Source organism: Amblyomma mixtum, chromosome 5, assembly GCF_055824585.1.
Source record: "Amblyomma mixtum isolate Tamu chromosome 5, ASM5582458v1, whole genome shotgun sequence".
Taxonomy (NCBI): Eukaryota; Metazoa; Arthropoda; class Arachnida; order Ixodida; family Ixodidae; genus Amblyomma; species Amblyomma mixtum.
The window spans coordinates 157933169-157957386 of record NC_143016.1 but is presented as its reverse complement, the minus strand read 5'-3'; the positions used below and the strand labels follow the sequence as shown (position 1 = coordinate 157957386).

Genomic DNA, 24218 nt, shown 5'->3' with positions numbered 1-24218 from the left:
GAGTAGAAGAGTAAATTGGAGACACAAAATTTTAGTCGATTATGACCATCAGTGAAGTTTACTGCACTGTACGATGAAGGCCTCTTCTATTCATCCCCAGTCACTCCCATCCTACGCTAGTTGTCGCTAGTTGACGGTCAGCCACCTTTGATTCACGTGCAACAAGACCGGATAGTTCGACATTGTCGAGGTCGTACGGATACTTTTCCCACCACTGCAATAGGCATAAAAGGACACCTTTTTTCAAGGAACCACAATATTCGCTCCAGGGAAGCAGAAAAAAAAAGAAATAAATAAAAGAGGCTGGCAAAGACAAATGCGTATGTGCTCCCTCCATAACGCTAACGAAGGAGATAAAACTATTAAAGAAAGGACAATAGGGCAGATGCCTGACACAGCTAGCGTTTATAAAATTTCTTAACGACATTAATATGGACATGAATATACCTTTTTTATGAATAAATCACACCTTTGAGTGCGCACTGGTCTTGAGGTCTTCATCTCTGTCCTGTGAGTGGATTCTCATTAGCGGCGGTGAGTTCCATAAGCAGCACTCCCGCTCTGCCAATCTATGACACCTCAGCAGTTATCATTCGTCTTTATTATAGGTCCTGCCCAAATAGACTTTTTTTTTTAATTACAGCTAAATTACCAGCTTGTGTTTGTCTCTCAACACTAACCTGTCATTCTTCTCAGGGAAACTGCCGAGTGGGTGGGGGAACAGACGCGGGTTAATGGCATCCTAGTCGAAATCAATTGGAAGAAATGGGCTTGGGCAAGGCCTGTAATGTGAAGGCAACATAATCGATGGCCGTTAAGGGCAACGAATTGGATTGCAAGAGAAAGGCAAGTGTATCAGAGGGCAAGAGAAAGTTAGGTGGGCGGATGAGATAAAAATGTTTTCGGGGATGAGGTGGCCGCAGCTGGCACAGGACAGGGCTATTCCGTGAGTCATGGGAGAGACCTTTATCCTGCATGGTCGTAGTTAGGATGATTATGATAATGATTATTTATATTATAGACCCATCCTTCCATGCGTTCGGCGTACTTCAGACGCTTTGGACAAAAAAAAAAGTCTTTCGGAAAGAGTGTATGCCCCTTTCTTGTGTCCAGTAGACGCATTTGGTTCTCGGCGCCTGAGCAGTGTGACGACCCGTGGTTTGAGCTTGACATTTCCTCCTCCCTGTTTCTTACTGTGCAGGCTGGCAGCCTTGATAGGCAAGCGGACATTCCAGCCTTGGAACTGGCTAGACGCTATCTACAAATTTACACCCAACGGAAGGCTCTTTCAAACTACGCTGCAAAAAACAGAAGCCGTCGTGCAAGGTGTAGGTAGTTGTTGCCTTGAACTATTACGCTCTGTCGAACGCACATCTTGACCACAATATGATAATAATGAATTGCTTACTTGCACTAATGATTGGTTAGATAAAAGCGACCTGTCTGAAGCCCACATCATCCTTTACAAAGCAAGCAGAGATAGTATTTGTTCAGAACAAAAAATCATCAAAATTCAAAATGTTCGAAATACAAAAATGTAGAGTACAAAATATGCAGAATAATGCACTATGTCATGAAATATTCACTTAAGTAAAGTAGAAAAAGAGAAAAAAAGAAAAAATCACTATCTATCATGTCAGCAAGGATTGGAGAAATGTTCGCGTAGTGTTCATACAGAAGTTATTTTAAATCAATGCCTAATTTACAGAATGAACATAAAATTGTTGGAGGGGTGTATGATATTTTGTGTAGAGCAATTTTCTCCTGCAGTGACCATCTCCCACTGTTCTGTGTACCGACTGGCGTATGAACGTGTGTTTTGATTCAGATATTAAAATTCATAAAGAAACTTCAAATTTCCATCTCGCGCTTGGATACATGTTTAGCTTGTAATTAAGATTAGACACGCAAAATATGTGGTCGGTATGGTGCATTAAATAGGGCTCGAAGAAACATTTTTTTGAGTATATGTAATCTTTCAAGATTTGTACACGTCGCTAGGCTCCACCTCAAAAGAAATTACATAGTGAAGAAGAAATGAGTGTAGTAAACAAGAAGCTTTATTTTGCGAGGTAACGTAGGTCTGTGTCATTCGATCATCTCAAGAACACGATATAACTTGCTTAAAACCGATTCATTGTGTGTACCCAAAGAATATTTTATGTGAATGAAACTCCCAGTATTTTCACACTGCTTGCTATTTCTGCGGCGTCACTTTCACAGAGAAGTCTAATGAGACTACTGTTCATTAGCTTAGATTTCCGCCTAAAATTTATGGCCACTTCCTTCTTCGTATTTATTTTTTTGCTGTTCACTTTTCGCCACTCGTGACGAGTTTTTACTGCAGACTTGGCTTTGTCCTAAAGCCTGCCAGGTCCGAAAAAATATACTGTCATCATCAGCGTACATTGTATTTTGCATGTGTATAGATATTTCCTAGGACAGTGGTGCACAAAATAGAAAGAAACGGCCAAGAATACCGCCTTGAGGAACACTGTGTTGATGTGTGTTAAATCTGAGAGGCAGTTCTTCACCCGGGCAGATTGATAGCGATCATCAAGATAGGACTTCGCAAGCCTTCGACAGTTTCCTCGAATGCTATTAAGTTGGAGCTTATCAAGTAGTATGCAATGATGGATATAATCACAAACTTTAGTGAAATAATTATAAAGGTTAAGCACAATGTTCTTGAGTTCATGCTGTGATAGAATGAATTTTTCTGTTGAAGTAGTACTAACTTCGAAGACCGGGGTATTCTGAATTCATAACGGCTGCGGAAATTAGATTCTGCGCATAAAAATAATTGGATATATACAAATGCATTAGCTTCTCTAACCCTGTGAATAGCGCTGCTAATATGAATATGGGTGGGTAATTTGTTTAATCATTTAGGTCACCTTTCTTAAACAGCGCCGAAGATCGGGCAGCCTGCATTCTCCTGGGAAAGATAGCCCTTGCCAAAGAGATATTAAAAAATGGCCGCCACCGTCTGGAAGGCGTTGAAGTAACGAGCGTTAGCTGTTGGGTAGCTCTATCTATCGTCCATGTGATGACCTGCCACGTGATTACGCTGCTTTTCCATGCCATACGACGAGCGGGCGCCTACCGCCTGGAGGTCGGATATCTTTGACCAATTTGGGCCGAAAAGTTTTTCATCTGTTTGGAGAGCCATTTTTCCTTACCTCAAGGCGGTACGTGCCCTGTTTCCATGAGGTATCAAATTTGGGAGCTGCCGAGTGCTGACGACATAGCCACCATGTTAAGCCTAACCAAAAGTAAGTATTAACTTAATTCGACAATACTGGTGTCTAACATGTCCTACTCATCGAGCCCGTTACGAATATCCATTAGTTAGATCAAGACATTATCGGTTAGTTAATTATAAGCAATTAAATATAAGCATAACCTTAACTAAATATTAACTGCATTAGTTAATTTTGGGCCTAACCTGTTCAAGTCATATAGGGGATTCCAAATATCAAATTCGTTTAATGATCCCTCATTAATTACTGAGCTAAAAGCGATTAAACATCGACATGCGACTAGTTAACTAGTTAATCATGACGTCACAATATCAGTGGCGTCACCAATCACCAATTCGATATACTAATGGCGTCACCATTGAATCGCCAATTGGGTTGCTATGTCGATTTACTATGGGGGCCGCCATCTTCAATTCCTCGGACTTGGAAAATTTCACGCTGAAAGGATGTGGTAGCAGACCCCAAGAAATCGAGAAACATGATGAATTAGAGCTAAAGCTCTTAAAATGTTGGAGAGATATAGAGAAAGAATATCGAACACATACTTGATTGGCGAACCCTTATGTCTTCTACATTTCAGCCTAAGCTACTTTTTTAGTCCAAAGAAAATTGACTGTACGTCAGGCTCCAGAAATGGGAGATAAAAAAATGACAATCGATATGCTATCATACACGAATTTAGATATGTTAGTAGATGCAAAGCCCCTTTAAAATTTCACAAAACATTCATTAAAAGCGTCTACAAGGGCACTCCCGGATATTTCGTAGGCATCGAGAAATAGCTTTTCCACAACGTGGGGTTGATTTGCGGCGATTTGAGACAGTATTTAATTTTTTTGCCACAAAATGTCAGGTTTACTCAAACACATGTAAAATTCAGCATGAATGTAGCTTCTCCTATGCAGTTTTAGTTCCTTATTGATTTTGTTTTGAACGATTTGTATTTCTCTAGTATGCTTATGTTATTGAATGTGATAAACTTGTGATAAAGTCCATTTTTACTATGAAGTCGTTTTTGCAATTCTAGGGTTAACCACGACATCCATATTTTTTCCCAGTTTACACATTTTTTCCAGAAAATAGTGCTTATACCTTCATGAGACCTCATCAATAAGCTTACTGTATGCCATTTCAACGTTATCTACTTACAGGATTTGGCTAATATCAAACAGCAGTAATAGAGTTCTGGAACTGTCCAAACCTGTTTGGGTAATATTTTGAAAAGAAACGCACTGAAGCTTTTCATTGGCTATAATATAGTCCTTTCTTGACCAAAAAAAAATATTTGAAGGTGATCGCTGATGTCATATGATACTACCCCAGCAGTGGCATTTTCTGATTCCGCATTTGTAATAACATCCAGAAGATGGCAAATACGGGCTGGCTAGTACATTTTTTTAGAACTGGATAAAACAGCGCAACGGAAGACGAGACAAGAGAAGGACAAACACTAGATAAACATATCTAGCAACATATCCAGCGTATATCTAGCTAGATAAACATATGTAGCAGCGGGTCGCTTTCGATCGTAATCCTAACCGGCATACTATTTACATTTTCATAATCTTTTGAAGCTAAAGTAGTTAACATGTTTTTTTTTTGTGGTCCAGGAATGGTCAACATGTCAATAATAAAAGTTCCGTTGGGCCTAGTTGGTAAATGTTACTGTTTGTAAAGTGAAGTTTGCGCAGACACGGGACGATCGTCCCGTGTTGTGCATCTGTGCCTCTTCGTTGTGGATCGTCCCGTGTTTGCGCAACCTTCAATTTAAGAGTAACATGTCAATAATAAGTTACCAGCAGACACCGAGTGATTACCAGTTTCTGAGGTAAATGACAACAGCTGTTCATAAAAAACAGAGCTAGAAAGATTTCCACTGGGGGGGGGGGGGGGGGGGGGGGGGTCTGTAGCAAACAGAAAAGTTATGAGCATTCACGCAAGCTCTTATAATTTCTAATCATCTCATCAGATCAAAATGTCTGAAAGCAACTCGCAGCTCAATTGCACTCATAACGACAGCATTACAGGACCACTGCGACGGTTCGTTCGAATCAAAGGGGACGGTCATCTCTGCACCAAGGTTCATTGAGCATTACAGCATCAAACAAAAAATGAAAACTTGTGGTGAAACCATTTACACCCGTTTCCTTACTGCAGTGCGAGCGAACTTTTGGATGAAGAAACTTCAACGAATCTTGCGATATAAGTGCTTAATTCGTGCTGAAAAAAGAGCCTATGGCTTTTGGGGGAGAAAAGATTTACCTAGTTGCGGTCAACAGCTGCGCAGGCTGCCGGCATCATTCAGATCGGCGCTCTCCTCTGCATTGTTAACTTAGAGCATTTTATGGCGTTTACAGCCCGTTTTCTTGAACAGGCTAATAGTTTCTTTTTACGTTATGCCGCTCATGCTTGCTCTGGGTAAAAGTGAGCTTGAGCATTAACCCAAATAATGTCATTTTTTATGTTTCTCCTGTTTGCTTTTGTACAACACACCGCAATATGGTTGGTATGTGTTCTAAAAAGGTTATCACAGTGTAAAGTTCGATGGAATACCGTCTGCTCAAGATGAATTCAACGAAAGCAAAATTTTAGTCACTGACCCAGAGAAAACCGAAAGAATTGACTTTTGGTGTTCCGTAAGATACTGTTGTTTACAGTTAAACTGATGCGATAAAAAGCTGCGCGCATGGCTTTCAGCAACCCTCGTACACTGTGTCCGTATCAACTAGGAAGGGTTCCTTGAGTCCTGCTCAATGTATCGGGCGCACTGTCCAATAGTTCTTTGCTAACAGTGTGCTTTAGTAGTTCCGCCACATTGCGTTTTCTTCTTGTTCTCTTCGAAGGTGCTAAGCAGCCGTATGAACGCGCTCCAAAAGTTATCCCTCAGTGGTGACGTCAATGAAGAGCTCCTGCATAGCACCGACGGAAGCGCTCCTTCATGCCTGGACAGCCTGCTGCGGGATCACATGAGGACGCCTACGTACACTCTAGACGATGTGCAGAAAGACGCGGTCGCACTGATGTTCGCGGTAAGCAGTGGGAGCTTGTAATCGGTGTTTCTCGAGATTTCTTAAGCATTTCCCTCTGGTAGCCATGCCACTGCTTCAAAAAAGACGGGACCATAGGTCAGCGAACTGACTGATGCGTCCAATCACTAGGCCTAACTAAAGCTCACATTAAGATCATGATCTGAGTCGTAAGTGAGTCCGAGCTCAAGCTCAGGTCATGGTCTATGTTTGCGCGACGACGGCGTGTGCTTAGCCTTTTCTTTTTTTCTGTTTGCTTCCAGCGGAAAGCAGCAACGGTTTACTGCCACGACCAAGCACGCTTGAGGGTGAGGCAGCTTGGCGTTGTAGGTGGGGGACCGAAGAGGAGAAGAGAATTCCGCGAAGCGGAGAATTTATCGTTTTGTCCTTTCCCCATTGCTAGTTTACGCGGATGCGGTAATGAGGATGTGTAGGAAGCATTGTTAGAGTTTCACCACGTCGCTGCGCGTTGGGCGGGGTCTTTGCAGCAGGTCTTCATCAGTTTGGGAGCGTGTCACTCCGGCACTTCAAGGAGCCAATTTCTGTCATGAGTCGAAACGAGTGAGTGACCTCAAGTCGTTAGTTGAGATGATTGAGTGCGTTGGAATGAGTCGTGACTTGAAATAAGTGAGGGAGCGCAAATCAGTAGTGAGCCGAAATGAGCGGTGAGCCAGCATTAGTTGAGAGTCGAGTTAAGTCGTGGGTCTTAACGAATGGCTTACCCCGGAGGAGTCGTGAGCCGGAGTGAGTCAACGTTGGCTGTGAGCCTAAATGAGTCTGAGTTCATGAGTTCGAGTGAACCCCAGACTGTCTGAGTCTGAGTTTCAGTGAGCCCATAGCCTGACCAAACTTTTTAAGGCGAAAACCTTTAATGCCTCATTGTTGTCGACAGAAGGCTGTCAGCAGAAGCTTGTCAGAGGTGTCAGGCTTTTGACGGGTGTCCACCGAGATATGTGAGGCAGTTGCTGTGTAGTTTCCTTGCCTCAAATACAATTTTCATTTTCCTCATTACGAGCCCCCCTTTCTCTTTCTTTTTTCCCTCCAACATCCTCCCCTCCTGTACGGTGCGGTTCGGGTGTCCACCGTGATGACAGACAATTACTGCGTCACTTCCTTTCCTCAAAAAGCGTTCCGTTCAAAGGGCAAGGCATCGCGCCGCACGGGTGGTGGCGTTCCGTGCACTCCCTTGCAGCGCTACAACACGCTATCGCATTCCACTCCTAAAAGTGAAGCTTAAGCGTCATTAAGTAACAGTTAATTTGTCTGTAGTCATTAATTAGTAATTAGTCGTTAATTAGTAATTTTTGATTACTTAGTAATTAGTCATTAACTATGTGTAACGTCATCCAGTGGTGACGTCACCAGTGCCACAGAGGCAGTCAAGAGGCGAGCGACCGCCCAGTAGCGTCCGCGGTTAAGCTAACGGACTTTACCTTGCTCACCCCACCGTTTGCGCCTGCCAAAACACCTCTCACGGGTAACAATGTGTTGATTCCCATTTCTTCAGCACATAACATGCTTTCCAGGAGGATATTTCAGTTTTATATGCAGCAACTCACATGGCACGTGACTAGTGGTACATTCATTTACGTACAAAAATAAAACGCGAAAAAATTGAATTCCTAAGCCGCTGAACGACACTGTTCGCAGGGAAATGAGTCCACTGCGAGTGCCATAAGCTGGGCCCTCTATCTCCTCGGCCTCCACCCCGAGAAGCAGAGAAGAGTCCAGCAGGAGTTGGAGGATGTCCTCGGCCACGACACCGAAAGGGTTTGCACAACTGAGGACCTGAAGCGGCTGCAGTACATGGAGTGCTGCGTGAAGGCAGGTTGCTTTATTTCTTGCTGCGTCCCAGGCAATGTGCATCTTTTTCTCCTTTATACGTGTACGGTTGCATACCCAAGTTCCAAGTTCTTCCCAAGTTCTTCTGTTTTACTGCGAAAGCACTATTTCACGAGGGACGCCCTGGTGCCTCAGTGGTTATGGCGCCGAGCTGCTGACCCTAAAGACACGGGTTCGATCCCGGCCACGGCTGTCGAATTGTACTGTGCGATGTCACTGTGTACTGTGCGATATGAGTGTACGTTAAAGAACCCCAGGTGGTCGAAATTTTGAGAGCCCTTCACTACGGCGTCCCTCATAGCCTGAGTCACTTGGGACGTTAAACCTCCAGAAGCAACAAACCTCAAACCACTATTTCACGAGGTCCAACCTGCTCATCGAGTTTGTTTCAAGCTTAACCCTTTTGCGCTGCGCATTCCACAACGCCGTCTTCATCATCTTCCACCTGCGGCGCGAACAAACGAGATGAAGCAAAGCGAACCACGCCATGATCGAATGCGAGCCGAATCTGTCCAACGTATCGGAGGAGGATTTGCGCGGTCCACGGCGCTTACGCGTGGTCTACGCAGCCAGGAAGAAGACGGCGTCAACGTGAGTGTAGGGAACCCGAGGACTTGGCTAAATGCAATGAAGAACTTGCGAATAAGCGACCGAAGTGCCAGGCCGCGTGAGGTGCTGAAATACCTCAACAACGAGCGGTTACCTTGAGGGACAGCGAAATTTGAACACGGGCTATACAAGAGTTATTGCGTTAATAGTACCAACATCTCACCGTGGAACAGAAATGCGGTTGGCTATTTCCGCGTCTGCTATCGCAAAGTGTCAGCGAGAGGTTATGCAAAATCCATTCAGCTATGCGTGCGGCGTATGTGATCGATTGTGGCTTCTGAGAGATCTGGACATGGTAAGCGAAGCTATGCATCAGAGATTGCTGCTTATTTTCCCCGAAATAGACGTAGCCAACGTGAAGGTGCGCAAAGCGTGCAAAGATTCTCTACCTAAACAGAAGATACCGCTGCACGGCCACTCTTGTCTTGCCCTCACTTGATTCATGACAGTCTCAATGAGCAGGCGGCACGGCTGAGTAAATCGGGCTATCCGATGGAAGTTATGGCATCCGTAGCAGAAGCACTCGTTCAAGAGGTATATAAGGGGGTTTGCCCTAAGGGCACTGAAAAGAGCATGCCAAACAAGCGAAGAGTGGCCGTTCCTTACATACACGGTGTGTCTCATCGCCTCAAAAAATTAGCAGAAAGGAACGGCGTCTCGGTAGTATTGACAGCACCGAGAAAGTTGGGCAGGCTATGCAGAGTCGTCAACGACGGCAAAAAGAAGAATGCCTGCACCAAGAAGCACCGAACGAAACCCGTGAAATTTCAGAATGGCGTCGTGTACAACATTCCCCTGCTCTGCGGCAAACGCTGCCTAGGAAGAACAGGCCGTTGCTTGAATAAAAACTGCAAGAGCACCAGCTAAAGGTTTCAGCCGTTGCGATAGATGGCCACTTGGCCGAACATCGCGAAAAATGCCCGCACAAACCTGCTTGTACTCCAAAATGGAAAGAAACAGCTGGCATAGGAAAAATAAGCCCAAGGGAGAGCAGGGAAATCCTAGAGGCCCTTTTCTTTAAACAGGCTGGAAACGAATGCGTGAGCAACCCCCCCTGTCGCGCTCATCAATAATGACACAAAATTCCTAGGACAGTACGCAGCCCTGCAGAGGTTAAGAACTTCCGTTACTTTTGCTCCCAACCGGTCAGCTGGTGATTAAGTTTTTTGCTCAACTTAGCCTTCGCTAGGCTTTTGACTGGTTTAAATACCACCGCCTACAAGAGCAATAATCTTGTCAGCCTCCTGGCCTGCACCTGTGTTTTTGCGGCAGTAGTTGTCGGGTATCTTTGTATGTCCTTTTCACTTTTGGTGTTTTCACATTCCTTCCACGGGTTTGGATGGTATTAGTTCATTTGACTTTACTGTATCTTCGTTTTTGCGATTTTATGTGAATTCTCTGTTTTACCCTGGCCTTTCTATACACAGGCCTGCATTTTTTAACCTTTATCTTGTCTTTTGCAAGCTTCGTTCACCATCACAGTTGCGTTTTCGTTGTTTTTTGGGCTCACCTTTCATATTTTCCCTCAGGTTTACATCGTAGATACTTTTTTCATGATTTCTTCACATCTGCATTCCAGCCATATCACTTTTAGTAACACCCGTAGCTTTTTCTAGCACGTGACTCTTTTAGGTTTCATTATCATACTTCGACGCCACTGCAACTGTAGGAGGCACCAGCGGCGCAAGTAAACGAGAATGGAAGGTAAAATCTTGTATAAATACGTCCTTTCAGAAGTAAAATTCAGTTGCAGGTCTAGCGTTTGTCCTGTCTGGATTCTTTCTGTGTACATCTTCCTTGTGCGGTAGCAACTGTGTCGAATTATAGCAACCAGCTAGGCCAATAAAAGTCTTGGCGATACATAAAAGCCTTCGTAACCCCTGTGCTTGAACCAGCGGCGGCAGTGGGGAGAAAGGGATCCTTTTCCACGCGTCGTTGCAGACTGAACACGACAACCTCCTCGGGGGCAGGTGACCTACCTGGAAAAGATGCTCTAAGCTGACCCGGGTCATGACACGATTCCAACGGGGCTGCTTGACATGGTAGTAAATTTTCGTGGCAGCGAAGGGCTGCATCATGGTGGCTCCATTGCCACAGGAACTGCTGCGAGCAAGCATCAGGGGTGGCAGTCTGCTTTAAGCGCCCCCCCCCCCCCCCCACCCCAGTTCTTTAAGAACTTTCCAAGTTCTTCTTTCGCTTCGGCGGATGGCGCAATCTCAGAAAGTTTTTTTTTTTTTTTGCTGTTTCAGTACCCACTGCAATGTGTTCACAAAAGCTTTACCATGGAAAGGTCAAATAACTGATTTTGTGCTCCACCAGGGAGTCCCGAGAAGGCCGTGATTGTGTGAATTAACCTTGGCAAGAGTGATAAGTTGTATAATCGGTTAATATTTTGAACGTAACGTTTATTATCAACGGCTAGAAGGTGGATGCCGCGTCTTGTGGCATTTCTTCGTTGTTACGCGCGCAGTTCTCAGTGTGTACTGAGTACGCTCAAAGCTGTATCGTTACCCGGTTATATCATGTTTGGCCGCCCAACGTACGGTAGCGCTGACAGTTGCATTCATTTGATGCATGGTTTCTATTTTTACTTTTACTTGCAACTCGAACATTGACACTTCGAAGTTACTTTACCAGTGCAAAGATGTTTAAGAATTGTGCATTTGACAGTAGCAGTACGTCACTGCGAGCGGACGCAGCATTATGTGTGCACGGTTAAAGCTTGCTTTTTTTTCTGGCGACGCTGAATTCATGACCATTCTGTCGCGCATGTGACTTGCAGGAGACGCTGCGCATGTTTCCTCCTTTTCCGTTCTTCGGAAAGACCCTTGATCAGGACCTCATCATAGGTAAGCTGATTTCAGTTTTCTGTTGGATCGAAACCATGAAGCAGAAATCCGAATTTTTAGACAAACAATCGTTTCGTTTTATGGTTTATGTGATGTGATCGGGGATCGGGCCAAGGTGTTCACCGCATGAGAATGAAGTGGGCAGACTACAGAGGGAAGCCTTCAGGAGAATTAGCAAACTTGAAGGTTTATTTTGCATATTTACAACATAAACAGAGAGACCAAAGTCGGAAATGAAGCACTGGGACACACGACACATTGCGGCTTAAATACCACGGATAGTCCCCGGGCACCTTGCTAAGGAATCTCATATCTCGCCGAGTGTCCATTAGGCCTTTAGCCTCTTCATAGGCTCCGCCTTCACCACGTGACCGCGCACGTCACAGAAACACGTACAGGCAAGTAGGAACCTTCGCGCCTTGCAGTCGCGCACTGTGGTTTCCCGCGGGACGACCAGGCACAAAAGGTTGTTGGATCCTTGTGCGGCGATCCCTTCAGTGGGAACACTAGATCTGACGGCTCGCACCGGCGGACGCCTCAGGAGGGAAGGACGAATTAGCCGTGTCCACCTCCACTATGTCGGGCCGCTCAGGGTCAAGCGGACGGTGGGTTGACTCTGCTGTGGCCGCCGCTCGGGGTCTCCTCCGCCGGTCCTCAGTAGAGATGGGTAGCTCAGGAGCGAGCTAGATCCTTTAAGCCGCTTTGTTTAAAGAGCGAGTGGGCTGTGACGCAGTAAAAGTGAGCGGCGGATGTCCTGGAGAAACGGTTGTAGAGCCGGGATCTTTGGAGAGCAGGGAGCCGAAGAGCCGAGGAACAAGGAGAGCCGAACCGTTCCGTCAGAGCCGGGTCTTCTGCTGGATGCCACTTCCGCGCCATCTATTAGCGATGCGAGAAAGCAACTGCACTCCTGCCCTTCCTCGCAAGAGTGGCAACCATCCCTCGCCTTCGGATACCTTAAGCTGTCTTTTGTGGCCGCTCTTTTAAAAGGGACACTGAGGAGAAACTGAAGATGCCTTGTAATAATAGAAGACCAGCTCCTAAACACAATAGCACCACTCTTTCTGAGAACAAATCTCTTGTAAGGTATAAAAGAGAAAGAAATGTAATTTCAGGGATCGCCGCCACAGGCCAATCTCGCAAGTACCAACGTGATGAAGAAATAGCTTGCCTTGGCATCGCCGTCAAATCGCAGCCAACAGCATGGCGCCCATATATTAGCAGCTGCGTACAACCCGAACCATGAGAAGAATTTTCAAACAGCACATCGCAGCGAGGGGTTGCCATGCACCAGCCTCGATGCAACCTCGCGGCAGCTAAGCGAAACGCACACGTGTTCTTTTACTGAACACGACTGAGGTGTGCGCTCGCCGACTTGCATGTTCCCGCAAGAACGTGCATAATGCTGCATGCACGTGTGTGCTTTTTAGTTCAGATAACCGGCTGCAAATCCTGTTAGAACTTTATTACTCCAAAGGAAAGACGCTGGTGACGGGTCCGTCGAGAGCACAGTGGCCGAGAGATGCAAGGTACGTGCCATCGAGGGCCGCCGTCCCCGCTTCGTCGCCACCTTCTCAAGTGGCCAATCACTTTCCATCAGATTCGGGCACGTGTGGGGCACCGTTCTCATCGACGAGTGGAATAATTTGAGCATCTCCGCCGTTTATTGCAAAGCGCAAGCCATCTTCGCGCAAACCGTCGTCTACTTCCATGGCGGCATCAGCTGCACCATTTCGGCGCCGACCACTGAGGCACAAGATCCCTTCGATTCGCCTGCGCTGCGTGAACTGGTTCTCGTGGTGCTGCACTCGATCTGCACTCGTGGTGCTCCACTGCGGGTAGCCGATATCAACCAGTGGAGACCTGCGCAGAAGCGGCGGAATGTGTATTTTGCACCCGAAGACGGAGCCAAGACTTGGTTCGAGAACAGGGAGGCCGATATCCATAGCTGGGATACCTTCCGCCAGCAGGTCCGGGACACGTTTGCTAGCATGGACCGCCGGGATCGTGCACGGCGCCTCCAGGACGCTCGCGTACAAAAGCCTAATGAGAGCGTTGCCATGTTCGCAGAGGACGTGACCCGTCTTTGTCGGCGCGCTGATTCAGCTCCGCCACCTGATGCAAGGTGTGGAGGACCAACTCTTCGCTGCTTTGGTCCGAAATCCCGCGCAGACTGTAGCCGACTCCTTCAAAGAAGCGACCGCCTATGAGCGGGCCTTGCAGCAGCGCTACCGCCGAAAGGACTCCATGTGCAGTGAGCCATGCGCAGTGCGCCCCTTTGAGCGTGTCCAGCGACATTTCGTCGTTGCGTGAGCTCATACGCGTGGTGGTCCGTGAAGAGCTCCGGAAACCGACCCTCGCCTCGTCTTATCCCACAGCTGCGGCTCTTACCGAGGTTGTGCGCGGCGAGATTCGGCAAGCATTTTCACTGCCTCCTCCAGTCATGCCGGAGCCACGCCCCATGAGCTACGCAGCGGCTCTCCGTTCCGAGTTGCCACCTGTGCAACGCTTGCCGTACCACCCGCCGCCGCTAACCGCTCCGCCACCGTCATTCTACCAGCGGCCCCAGCGAGGGCCTGCCTTGCGTCCACCGGCCTGGAAGGCGGCTGTTTGACGCACTTCTGAGCAGCAGCCGCTCTGCTACCATTGCGGGGAAGCCGGCCGCCTGTATCGCCGTTGCCCCTCTTGTGACATCGGCCTCCGGGGTTTCCCACGAGACGCTCCCTGTCCCCGTTTCGGTGAGCGACCCCACGAAATAGAGGAATACCTTGCTGCCTATGACACCACCTCTACCCGCCGACCATGATCTCCGTCTCCCGCACGCATCACGTCAGGCAGCTGCCAAGCTTTCGCCGATGGACGGCGGGGCCGGTCTCCAAGCCCGCGCCGAAGATGCTGAAAGCGGCGGCCTCATGGAGGAAGGTTGCTGACAGCATATGTTTGGAAGACCCCCGAATGCCACCAGAGCGCGATGCCGAGATCCCGATGCCGCCGCAGCCCGATTCTGTGAATCTGCCGGGCCTAGTCCCTCAAGCCACTAGAGGCTTTGACAGGCCCGTTTCTTTATTCTGTATATACTATGTGCAATAAAAGATATTATTATTATTATTATTATTATTATTATTATTATTATTATTATTATTATTATTATTATTATTATTATTATTATTATTATTATTATTATTATTATTATTATTATTATTAATATTATTATTATTATTATTATTACGGGAGCGTGAAGCCATAGCTGATCAAGTCCAAGAAATGCTGCAGGATGGTGTTATCCAGCCATCGAGGAGCCCGTGGGCTTCACCTGTGGTTTTGGTTAAGAAGTAAGATGGCAGTCTGCGATTTTGCGTTACAAAAAAGACGTCTACCCGCTACCATGCATTGACGACTCTCTTGGCCGGCTGCGGCACGCACGCTACGTTTCTTCGTTGGACTTAAAAAGTAGTTACTGGCAGTTCGAAGTTGACGAGCGGGATGGCGAGAAGACAGCGTTCGTAACGCCGCATGGCCTTTATGAGTTCAAGGTCCTTGCTTTCGGTTTGTGTTCGGCTCTGGCAACATTTCAGGGAAAGATGGACGCTGTTTTCACGGGCCTGAAATGGCGGACGTGCTTGGTATACCTGGACGGCGCTGTTGTATTTTCGCCAACATTCGAAGAAGACCTCCAGCGCCTCTTGACCGAGCTATAGGCTATAAGATCTGCTGGCCTGACTTTAAAGCCCGAGAAATGCAACATTGGTTATGAGGAGCTCCTTTTCCTGGGCCATGTCGTCAGCCATCGTGGTGTCCGGCCGGATCCTGCTCAAACAGTTGCCGTCGCCAACTTTCCCACTCCTTCGTGCAAGAAAACGGTCCGGCGTTTTATGGGCCTTTGCGCGTATTACCGGCGGTTCATTACCAACTTTTCCCGAAATGCTGCACCGTTTACTGATCTTACAAGAGAGGACGTCCCGTTCGCGTGGACAAAACAGCAGCAGCAGGCATTTGATGAATTATGGCTCCGTTTGCAAACCATGCCTTTCCTTGGTCATTTTGATTCTCCTGCGGAGACTCTGCTCCACACAGATGCCAGCAACGTTGGCCTCGGTGCTGTACTCGCCGAGTGGCAGGACGGCGCTGAGCGCGTGATAGCATACGCCAGCCACACTTTGTCTCGTGCTGAACCTAATTCTTTCACGAACGAAAAAGTTTGTCTCGCCGTGGTATGGGCAGTAATAAAATTTCTACCTTACCTGTACGGCCGGCACTTTCAAGTCGCAACCGACCACCGCTCCCTCTGCTGGTTGACATACTTACGGGATCCTTCTGGCCGCCTTGCGCGTTGGAGCTTATGTATCAGAGCGCCAGCATACGATGCCGACTGCTTGTCCAGAAATCCAGTCGAGGTTGCGCGCGACGACGACCAACCGGACTTTCCTCTCATCGCAGCCGTAGACGTAGCGACTATTTCCAATCAGCAACGTGAGGACCCGGCGCTGAAACCTCTCGTCGACTTCCTGGAACCACGTGCCACGGAGGTTCCCCAGCCTTTCTCAAGAACGTGCGCAACAACGCAACAACGTGGTGTACAAAGCCAACTTTTGTCCAACCGGAAGCGACTACCTTCTCGTCGTTCCTACGAATTTACGTGAAGAAATCTTGCAGGCGTGTCATGACGAGCCCACCGCCGGTCACCTCGGCTACGCCCGCACTCTAGCTTGGATCCAAAAGAGCTATTACTGGCCTAAGCTTGCGGCGACTGTGCGACATTATGTGGGCACGTGCCGCAATTGTGAACGACGAAAAATACCCCCTGTCAAGCCAGCTAGACTTTTGCACCCCGTACAAGTGCCCTGAGTCCCAGCTAATGCTTTAAGTTGGTCTAGTTGGCAGTCGGTATCACACATATTGACAAGCGAAATTTAGCAGTTACTATTTCTCGTACTAGCGTGTGGTCTGTCGCCTTCTCTGTCCTGTGTGTGAATTTCGCTAGTCAATATGTGTGATACCCAGAGTCCCGTTTGAGCAAGTTGGCATGGATTTTCTCGGCCCTTTCCCAACTTCATCTCCGGGAAACCGGTGGATTATCGTCGCCACTGATTACTTTACACGCTACGCTGAAACCAAGGCCCTCCAGCGCGGGACAGCAGCCGAGGCTGCGAAATTTTTCGCAGAACACATCGTCCTGAGGCATGGCGCTCCAGCACTAATTATCACGGATAGAGGCACCATTTTCACTGCCAAACTCTTGGAATCCCTCATGCGGCTGAGTGGCACTACTCACAGGAAAACGACCGCCTACCATCCTCAGACAAATGGGCTGACCGAGCGCCTTAACAAAATCGTCGACATGATGTCCACGTACGTTTACGTTGAGCATCGATCTTGGGGCGACATCCTGCCATATATATTACTTTCGCGTATAACATGGCTCAACAGGAAACCACGCGGAGGACGCCCTTCTGTCTATTGTAAAGACGCGAAGTGTCGACAATGTTGGAAGCAATGCTGCCCCATGATGGCCGCGACCCCGACGTTGACGCCGAGGAGTTCACGCTTCGCGCAGAGGAAGCTCGACAACTTGCTAGAGTGCGCATCCTGAACTAAGAAGGCCGCGACGCCCGACATTACAACCGCCGCCACAGACATGACGTTCGCCCCGGACGACAGGGTGGGGGTATGGACCCCGATTCGACGCCGCGGTCTTTCCGAAAAACTCCTAAAGCAGTATTTAGGCCCCTACAGAGTTCTCCGTCAGCTAAGCGGCGTAACCTATGAAGTTCTTCCGGATGGGATTTTCAGGACTACTCTCCGTCAGCAGAGACCTGAGATAGTTCATATCGTGTGGAAGAAACCTTATTTTTATTTAGTGGCTGAGTGCTACGCGTTACTCAGTCGTTATTTTTTTCTTTTTTCTGTCTTCTTATTTTCTTGTTAAAGCATCAGGCCGATGCTCTTTCCGAGAGGGAGGGTAATGGCGCGTCTACAACAATAGCCTCTAGGCGGTTGTTCTGCACGCAGCTCGTGCGCCATGCTGTTCGCTTTTGAAGAAAAAAAAACTGACGTTCCGCCCTGACCGTCTCGGTGTGCTGTCGCATCTTCTCGGTGTTGGTGGTTTTCTGTCGTCTAGATGCGAGCTACCAGCACCATCTACTACGTGACAATATCCTGACGTTTTATATACAGCATGAATGAATGAATCTAGTGCCTCTACTCTGAAAAAATTATAAGATATATTTGGTTAGGGCTCTCGATGGCAGAAGCCTATTCCTGCTTAGATCAGACAAGCGATTTCTATGCAAACAATTCTTTGTGGCGCGTGGTGTAGACGGCGTTTTAATAATCCCAGACTTCTGTTAGCAGATGATATGATTTTAGTTACATGGGCGCTGCGAGTTACAATCTTAAGTGCGACAAAATCTAAAAAGGTACTTCTTTATGCACGTCAAACAGTTTGGACGAAATTCTTATGAGCTTACGTAAGGAACCAGGGCCAAAAAGCAGTGTTCCTAAAGAAATAAGAAAGGTCATAAGAAAAAATTCAAGCTGCAGCAATCAGGCAAATACAGTGAACTTAGCTTCAAATGTAATAACGTGGAATGGAAAAGCAGAATTGAAGCAGGCAAGCGAATTACAATATCGCTGATGACTTACCTGCAAATCTGCTGTCATTTCGCTTCCTTCGCAGTTTCGCAACAATTTAGCAGTGAATCCTCAGAGACGTGATGGTACGCACATTACACAAACCCAACAAAGCTATCACAAATCCTCGAAACTGTCAACTTGCTCCTTCGAACAGCACCTCTATTTTCGAGATAGAGAAGCGTGCACAGACGCCCAGCGGAAAACTGCGTCCGGGAAACTCGCACTCAGCAATCGCTTTTGACGCAACCAGGAAGTATAAGAGGGGACGCACCTTGACCTCTGTGAGTAGGCTCTTTAAGATATACAAGCGGACCTGCGCGTCTTCCTGTTGTATTTAAAGGCGTGGATTATTTTCGCGAGGTTAGCGACGAGCCGCCTTTCTGGTATCGACTTTTTCCCTCACGCCATTCGCCCTGAAATGGTCTTTGACACTATTTCTGGCAGGCTTCATGTTGCCACTCAGGTGAGCTGCTCATGCCGGTCTTTGTCTTGGTTCTGCAGCCGCATAAAAGCAGAGTCAGACGTCAATGTCAGGCGTTTCGTTTCCTTGTGCACAATTTTGAACGGTTGTAAAATTCAAGCGTTCGTCGTCTTGGAGTGTGTGGCTACGATTTGTCATCGAGGGCGCAGTAAGGGTGCACCATGCAGAAGCATGGTCCCTTTCTGACTCTTTATTAATGTCTCGTTAAAGAAGTTTGAACGAATGAAAGTACTAAATTAGTTCTAACGAAATCGTTTGAAAGGCGGATTTTCTTTTTCGCGCTAAATACTGCCCAATAAAAAGCGATGCATTAACTGCACCCATAAAGTAAAGCCCCTCATTTTTTCTTCTTTCGAACACCGTTTGCTCAAAACTCAAATTCACGTGAAGTAAAGCCATTAAGTCCCAGTCGAGTGCTGTTTTTTTTATGTAATAGGCCAAATACTGCGGCCTTATGCCGGCGCAAACAGAAACAACCATGCTTTTCTTGTGCATGATTCCTTTCTTTTGGCGCAACCATTCTTTTGGAGAAAGAATGACGCCCTCGTCCGTCTGAAATCTTCATCCGTAAGGCTCATGCTTTAGTGCCCACAGAACGCAACGATTTGACGGTGCCAATTCTATGCAGTCTAATGCGATTTTATGGTGATCACTTCAGCGATCACCTAGCCGGATTAAACTGCTCTAACGAGTCTCATTTTCGCAAGAAGGTTGTTAAACATGATTAAGATTATCTATCCGAAAGATCCCGATATCCTGCACCATCATGTTCGTTGCGGACTAAGTGACCTCATGCCAGGAAACATTGGTCCGTTTTAGCCAGAAACGAACGTGATAAATTTCAAATCACGCTAGACTGCACGCTAAGAGCATTACCAGCTACCGTCGAACGGAATTTGACAGACACATCTTTTTTTCAAGCTAGCTTGACGACAAGCGCTGCTATGTTGGAAGAATATGCACAGCAGAGCTGTTTCTGCGATTTTTTTTATTTTTATTGCCTTAGCCTGGTGCCCTCCCAACCTTATATCATCCGGAGAACTTGTATGCACAACATGTTAACTCTGGTGAATGTTGCAGACAGTTTTCATTCTTGTCATTAGCAATTCGTTGCTCATAACATGCGTCGGACATCAACGCCATGTTTGTTGAACTCGTACTTTGGCTCTATCTGTGTGACGCTGGAGAAAATTGGCAGGCATCAAATCGGGTGATATCATTTTTCCAGTCTGGAAAATTTCATTTTTTTTTTTTATAGGGAGAAAGAAGTTAGGGGACATTACCTTCTGCGTGGTTTCACTGCCATTGTCGTGCCGGTTCCTTAAATATCGTTATCATTGAACACGGATTTATTTTTTAGGCGCTTTCCGCTCATGAAGTGTTCTGGCATTACCTTTTCCCCCGTATTCTGCAGATGGCCACTACCTACCCAGAGGTCTCTCCTGTTTCATCAATTTGTTCACTCTGCATCGAAATCCAAACGAGTTCGAGGACCCGGAGGAGTACAAACCGGAGAGGTTCATGACTGGAGAGCACACTCGCTGGCACCCGTACGCCTACATTCCTTTTTCTGCAGCACCTGAAACCTGTCTAGGTAAGCGGCTGAGAAGCATTTGAGCAACAACCCGCACTTGCAGAAACAGAGCACCGGAAATGTGGTGTTGAGAATAAGTATTCATTGTGACGTGCTGCCCCACAGCCACAAAATCTCTACAACGCTATTTGCTAGAGGCCATTATTTGCACTCGTTCATTGAAGCAACCATCAAGTCAGGGTATCACTTGTGAAAACGCTAGTGAAAAGACTTGGAACCAATTACAGCTCTACAAAAAAGAAGAGAAGGCCACAGTAATCGCAGAAATACGCTAGAACGGCAATTAAAAATGATTTATTCAGAAAACTGTCAAAAAAAGACTCCAAAGGTTCACCAGCTTATTACATATCATTCAACGGCACCGTTAGAAACACGTGTTCCCTCCGCACTTGAAAAAGGCCAGCTGGGCCATCAATTGCATAGTGAAGAAAAAATGCATACCCGTCACCCACAAGCCGAAATACGCTTTAACATATCCGCACACTGAGCATAAAGACCACCATGCAAGAGAAAACGCTGAAGGTAAAAGTTACCTTCTCAAGCCGATTTACCGGCCCCGAGTAAAGGCACGATAGAAAATATTTAAAGAATTCGAAAACATATGAAAACACAAAACGATGTCGAAAGGTTCCTGAAAGAGCTCACCGTTCTCGAGGATAACATCGATAAGGCCGAGATGACAGAAAATTAACCTTCACTAAACAGACGTCCTCAAGACGAACTTTGGTCATGAAGAGGTAATATAATCTTCCCAGCCTATGCTATCAGAGGCATACGCATAGTCATTTAGTAAATGTTCATAATTCATTCCTTCATTCACTAATTAATTTTAAGGAATGCCGCTGACCTGAATAAGCTTGGCAGCACTCAAGGAGGTTAGCTGGAAACCACCCTGTTCAGTAAATAATAGCGCTTGTGAATCCAGAAAGCTGTAAGCGTACATATCTTCAGTTCCTCACTGCGCGTGTATCTACCGCTTGAACTACGGGAAATATAATTTCAAAACTGTTTTCCTTTCTATACCGCGCAGTTCTTGATCATTGACCGGTAGAAAGCTTGGGTCACACGGACCCTAGTTTTCAAAGCAGCGAGGCGAATCAAAGTTTGAATAGCAACGGACTCACCAAGGTCACTCTCAGTTGTATCTCCCTTACCTGCTAGATACTTGTAACCCGAGCTTTCTGCCGGCTTGCAGTGCTTTTAAGAAGCTTTCCTGTCTTATTCTGAGGTGTGGGCTAGTACGTAGTGATGCCGACGGAAATATTCAAAGAATGAAATATTTGGACTAACCCGCCCATTTTTATACACGCTCGCAGGGCAGAAGTTTGCCATGATGGAAATCAAGGTTGTTCTGGCCAGGGTCCTCTCCAAGTTTACAATAACATCCTCTCGGCCGCTCGAAGAAGTGGAGATGACATTTGAGATGGCCCTGAAAGCAAAGGGAGGACTACCTGCCTGGTTCCACAGGAGGGACCACTCGTAGCTGCCATGAAAATACACCTGTGGAAAAATGAAAGTGCGCTGCCAGAGGAGACTCACTGACAGACTTTCTGATATTACGTTTGTCAGCACATCACCAAGTTTCAGAATTCGAAGGCCTCTTTTTTTGTGTGGCTAAGACTTTTAGTTGCCGCAACTGCGTTTATTAATTTAAGATAGCCAGAAGGTACGGAAGTAATTTACTGCGAAAGCACTACTTAACGCTGTCCGAAAATAATCTTGTGTGAAGCCTCGGAATGACTCGCGTAAGATCGGATTAGCCAGGAGGAACGTCGCGCAAGCTGCAGCCGATGCAAGGGGGACCTTGAAGGCGACCATGACCAAACGTGGCGTAGCAACAGCCCATGCAGAAATCAAATAAATATTGTCACGACTGGGTTTTGAACCTGCGGAGTGTCTACGACGCAGCAATGCAAAACCATGATCCCACAAGGCTAAACATGCGGTTTCGAACGTCTGCACGGTATAAAAACGTGAAAACGCTAGCACTTTTTTCACAAAGTTAGCTGTTTTCCAACCACGCCCGTGGACCGTCGATCAGTGATCGGGGGATATGAGCGCCTACAGGAGGTATTCACTGAGGCCGCGCTGCCAGACGGCGCGAGCGTCGTCGCGGCAAACGCGCCATGTTTGCGGTTGTTTAACGCCAGCTCGCGCAGTGTCACGGTGCGCCGTGAGGTACCCGGCCTGAACTGTTAGTGATCCATAACATATTTGCACGTTATTAATTGCGTCATTTTTGTGCAATACTTAATGTGCATGAAGTTTGCAGCAAAATTCCTCTATGCCGTGATATAACCGAGCTGCCTTAACTCGGCAGCAGAACTGGCTGACTGCACTGCACGCTAGAATGTACACGACTTGCAACTTTTATTATCAGTTAATAAGTGTCAGCTAGCCATGCAGGGCACATCGTGGATAAACAGCACGATTAATTACTGAAATTCCAAAACTGGCGCAGCAGAAACTCCTATTTCCAGCGCCTTAGTCCGCGAATCGCTGAAGCTTCTGAGACAGTCTTTCAGCAGAAAGGCAAAGCATCATAGCTGCCTTATTTACACGACAGAATGGTCAAACAAATATTGACATGCGTTCGCAGCACGAACGGCAGACGCAGCGAGAATGTTTTGCAGTTTTGATTGTCGCTACGCAGCGCTGCTTCGTATGCAGACGTCTAGCCCTTTCGCAGAACGCAGTGTGCAGCCATTCCGCTAGATTCAGTAGTAACACGTCACTTTCAGCAGATAGAGATGACAAGTTAAGCTACAGCTAAGCGAACAGACCCTTCAAATTTCTTACCTCTCCAAAAACGGCACTTCGGCCATCGGCACCTCGGACGTCGGCACCCCTCAGCACGGCTCTTGGACTCACCCGTTTGTCAAGTAATGGCACCCTCTCATAGGTTTGTATGCTTTAATTCCTTGGCCTGCCAGCAAACTTAAGCCGTGCACAAGGCGGGCCTCGATACCGGTGAATTCAACGCGCGGCAGCAGTCCTGTTCATCTCACGCCGCGCCGGCGGCTCCGCTTTCCTACGGGTCAATATTTTCACAAAGTGGAACCTTTTCAGCATTCCAGCTCTTTTCTGCTTCGGCCCGCCGCGGTGGCTCAGTGGTTACGGCTCTCGGCTGCTGACCCGAAAGAGGTGGGTTCGATCTCGGCCGCGGCGGCCGAATGTTGATGGAGGTGAAATTCTAGACGCCCGTGCACTGTGCAGTGTCAGTGTGCGTTAAAGAACCCCAGGTGGTCGAAATTTTCGGAGCCCTTCACTACGGCGCCCCTCATAGATTGAGTCGCTTTGGGACGTTAAACCCCAATAAACCAAACCAATCTGTTCTGCTTCGCGCAGTTCACAATATCCACTCAATCGCGTGGTGTTACGGGTAGGACAGAAATGATCTGCGTCGAGACGCGAAATACACTCACAGTTCACACATAACTAGCTATTAAAACGCTGCCGCGGCCACGTGGGCCACCACCAACATGTCGAATGCCGCGCCGAACGCTAGCGACCCTTGCGAATGACGTCATGTGAATAGCTCCTATATCTAAACCTTTCCTGGGCGCCGGGCTCATCCCGCCATTTCATTGATAGATTAGTGACTAAAGTGTCGATTTTTGTGTAGTTCGAGTTCTGGTAGCCAGAGTAAGATTCTTAAGCAGCCGCGAAATCGATGCCGCGTAGTAACCACTGACACCCACAGCCAGACAAGGGCCCATCCCACGTGCGGCATTGTGGTGCATCTCACGATTATGTCGCATCATCGATAGACGGTTCTGAATTGGACAGCAGTTGCGAGCTCTAAACTACGGCTTTCTTCTAGGTTATAGCTTGTGCATCGACTCCTCGAACTCGATGGCACACCCACTGTTCATGTCCCTCCCACGCCCGCAGGTATCAAGCACACAGCAGTGGAAATTCACA

At 47.2% G+C, this 24218-nt stretch overlaps 1 protein-coding gene across 1 annotated transcript in view; it reads left to right on the top strand.

Moving 5' to 3' along the window:
* LOC149344276 (cytochrome P450 4V2-like) overlaps nucleotides 1-22107 on the top strand; it is a 64770-nt gene extending 42663 nt beyond the window's left edge. The window contains exons 6-11 of the mRNA XM_089547197.1: nucleotides 1202-1328; nucleotides 6107-6292; nucleotides 7940-8113; nucleotides 11523-11589; nucleotides 20115-20294; nucleotides 21611-22107. Coding sequence (XP_089403323.1) covers nucleotides 1202-1328; nucleotides 6107-6292; nucleotides 7940-8113; nucleotides 11523-11589; nucleotides 20115-20294; nucleotides 21611-21777 — 901 coding nt within the window. The 3' untranslated portion in view covers nucleotides 21778-22107. The remainder of the gene's footprint in view (nucleotides 1-1201; nucleotides 1329-6106; nucleotides 6293-7939; nucleotides 8114-11522; nucleotides 11590-20114; nucleotides 20295-21610) is intronic.
* The last annotated feature ends 2111 nt before the right edge of the window (nucleotides 22108-24218 follow it).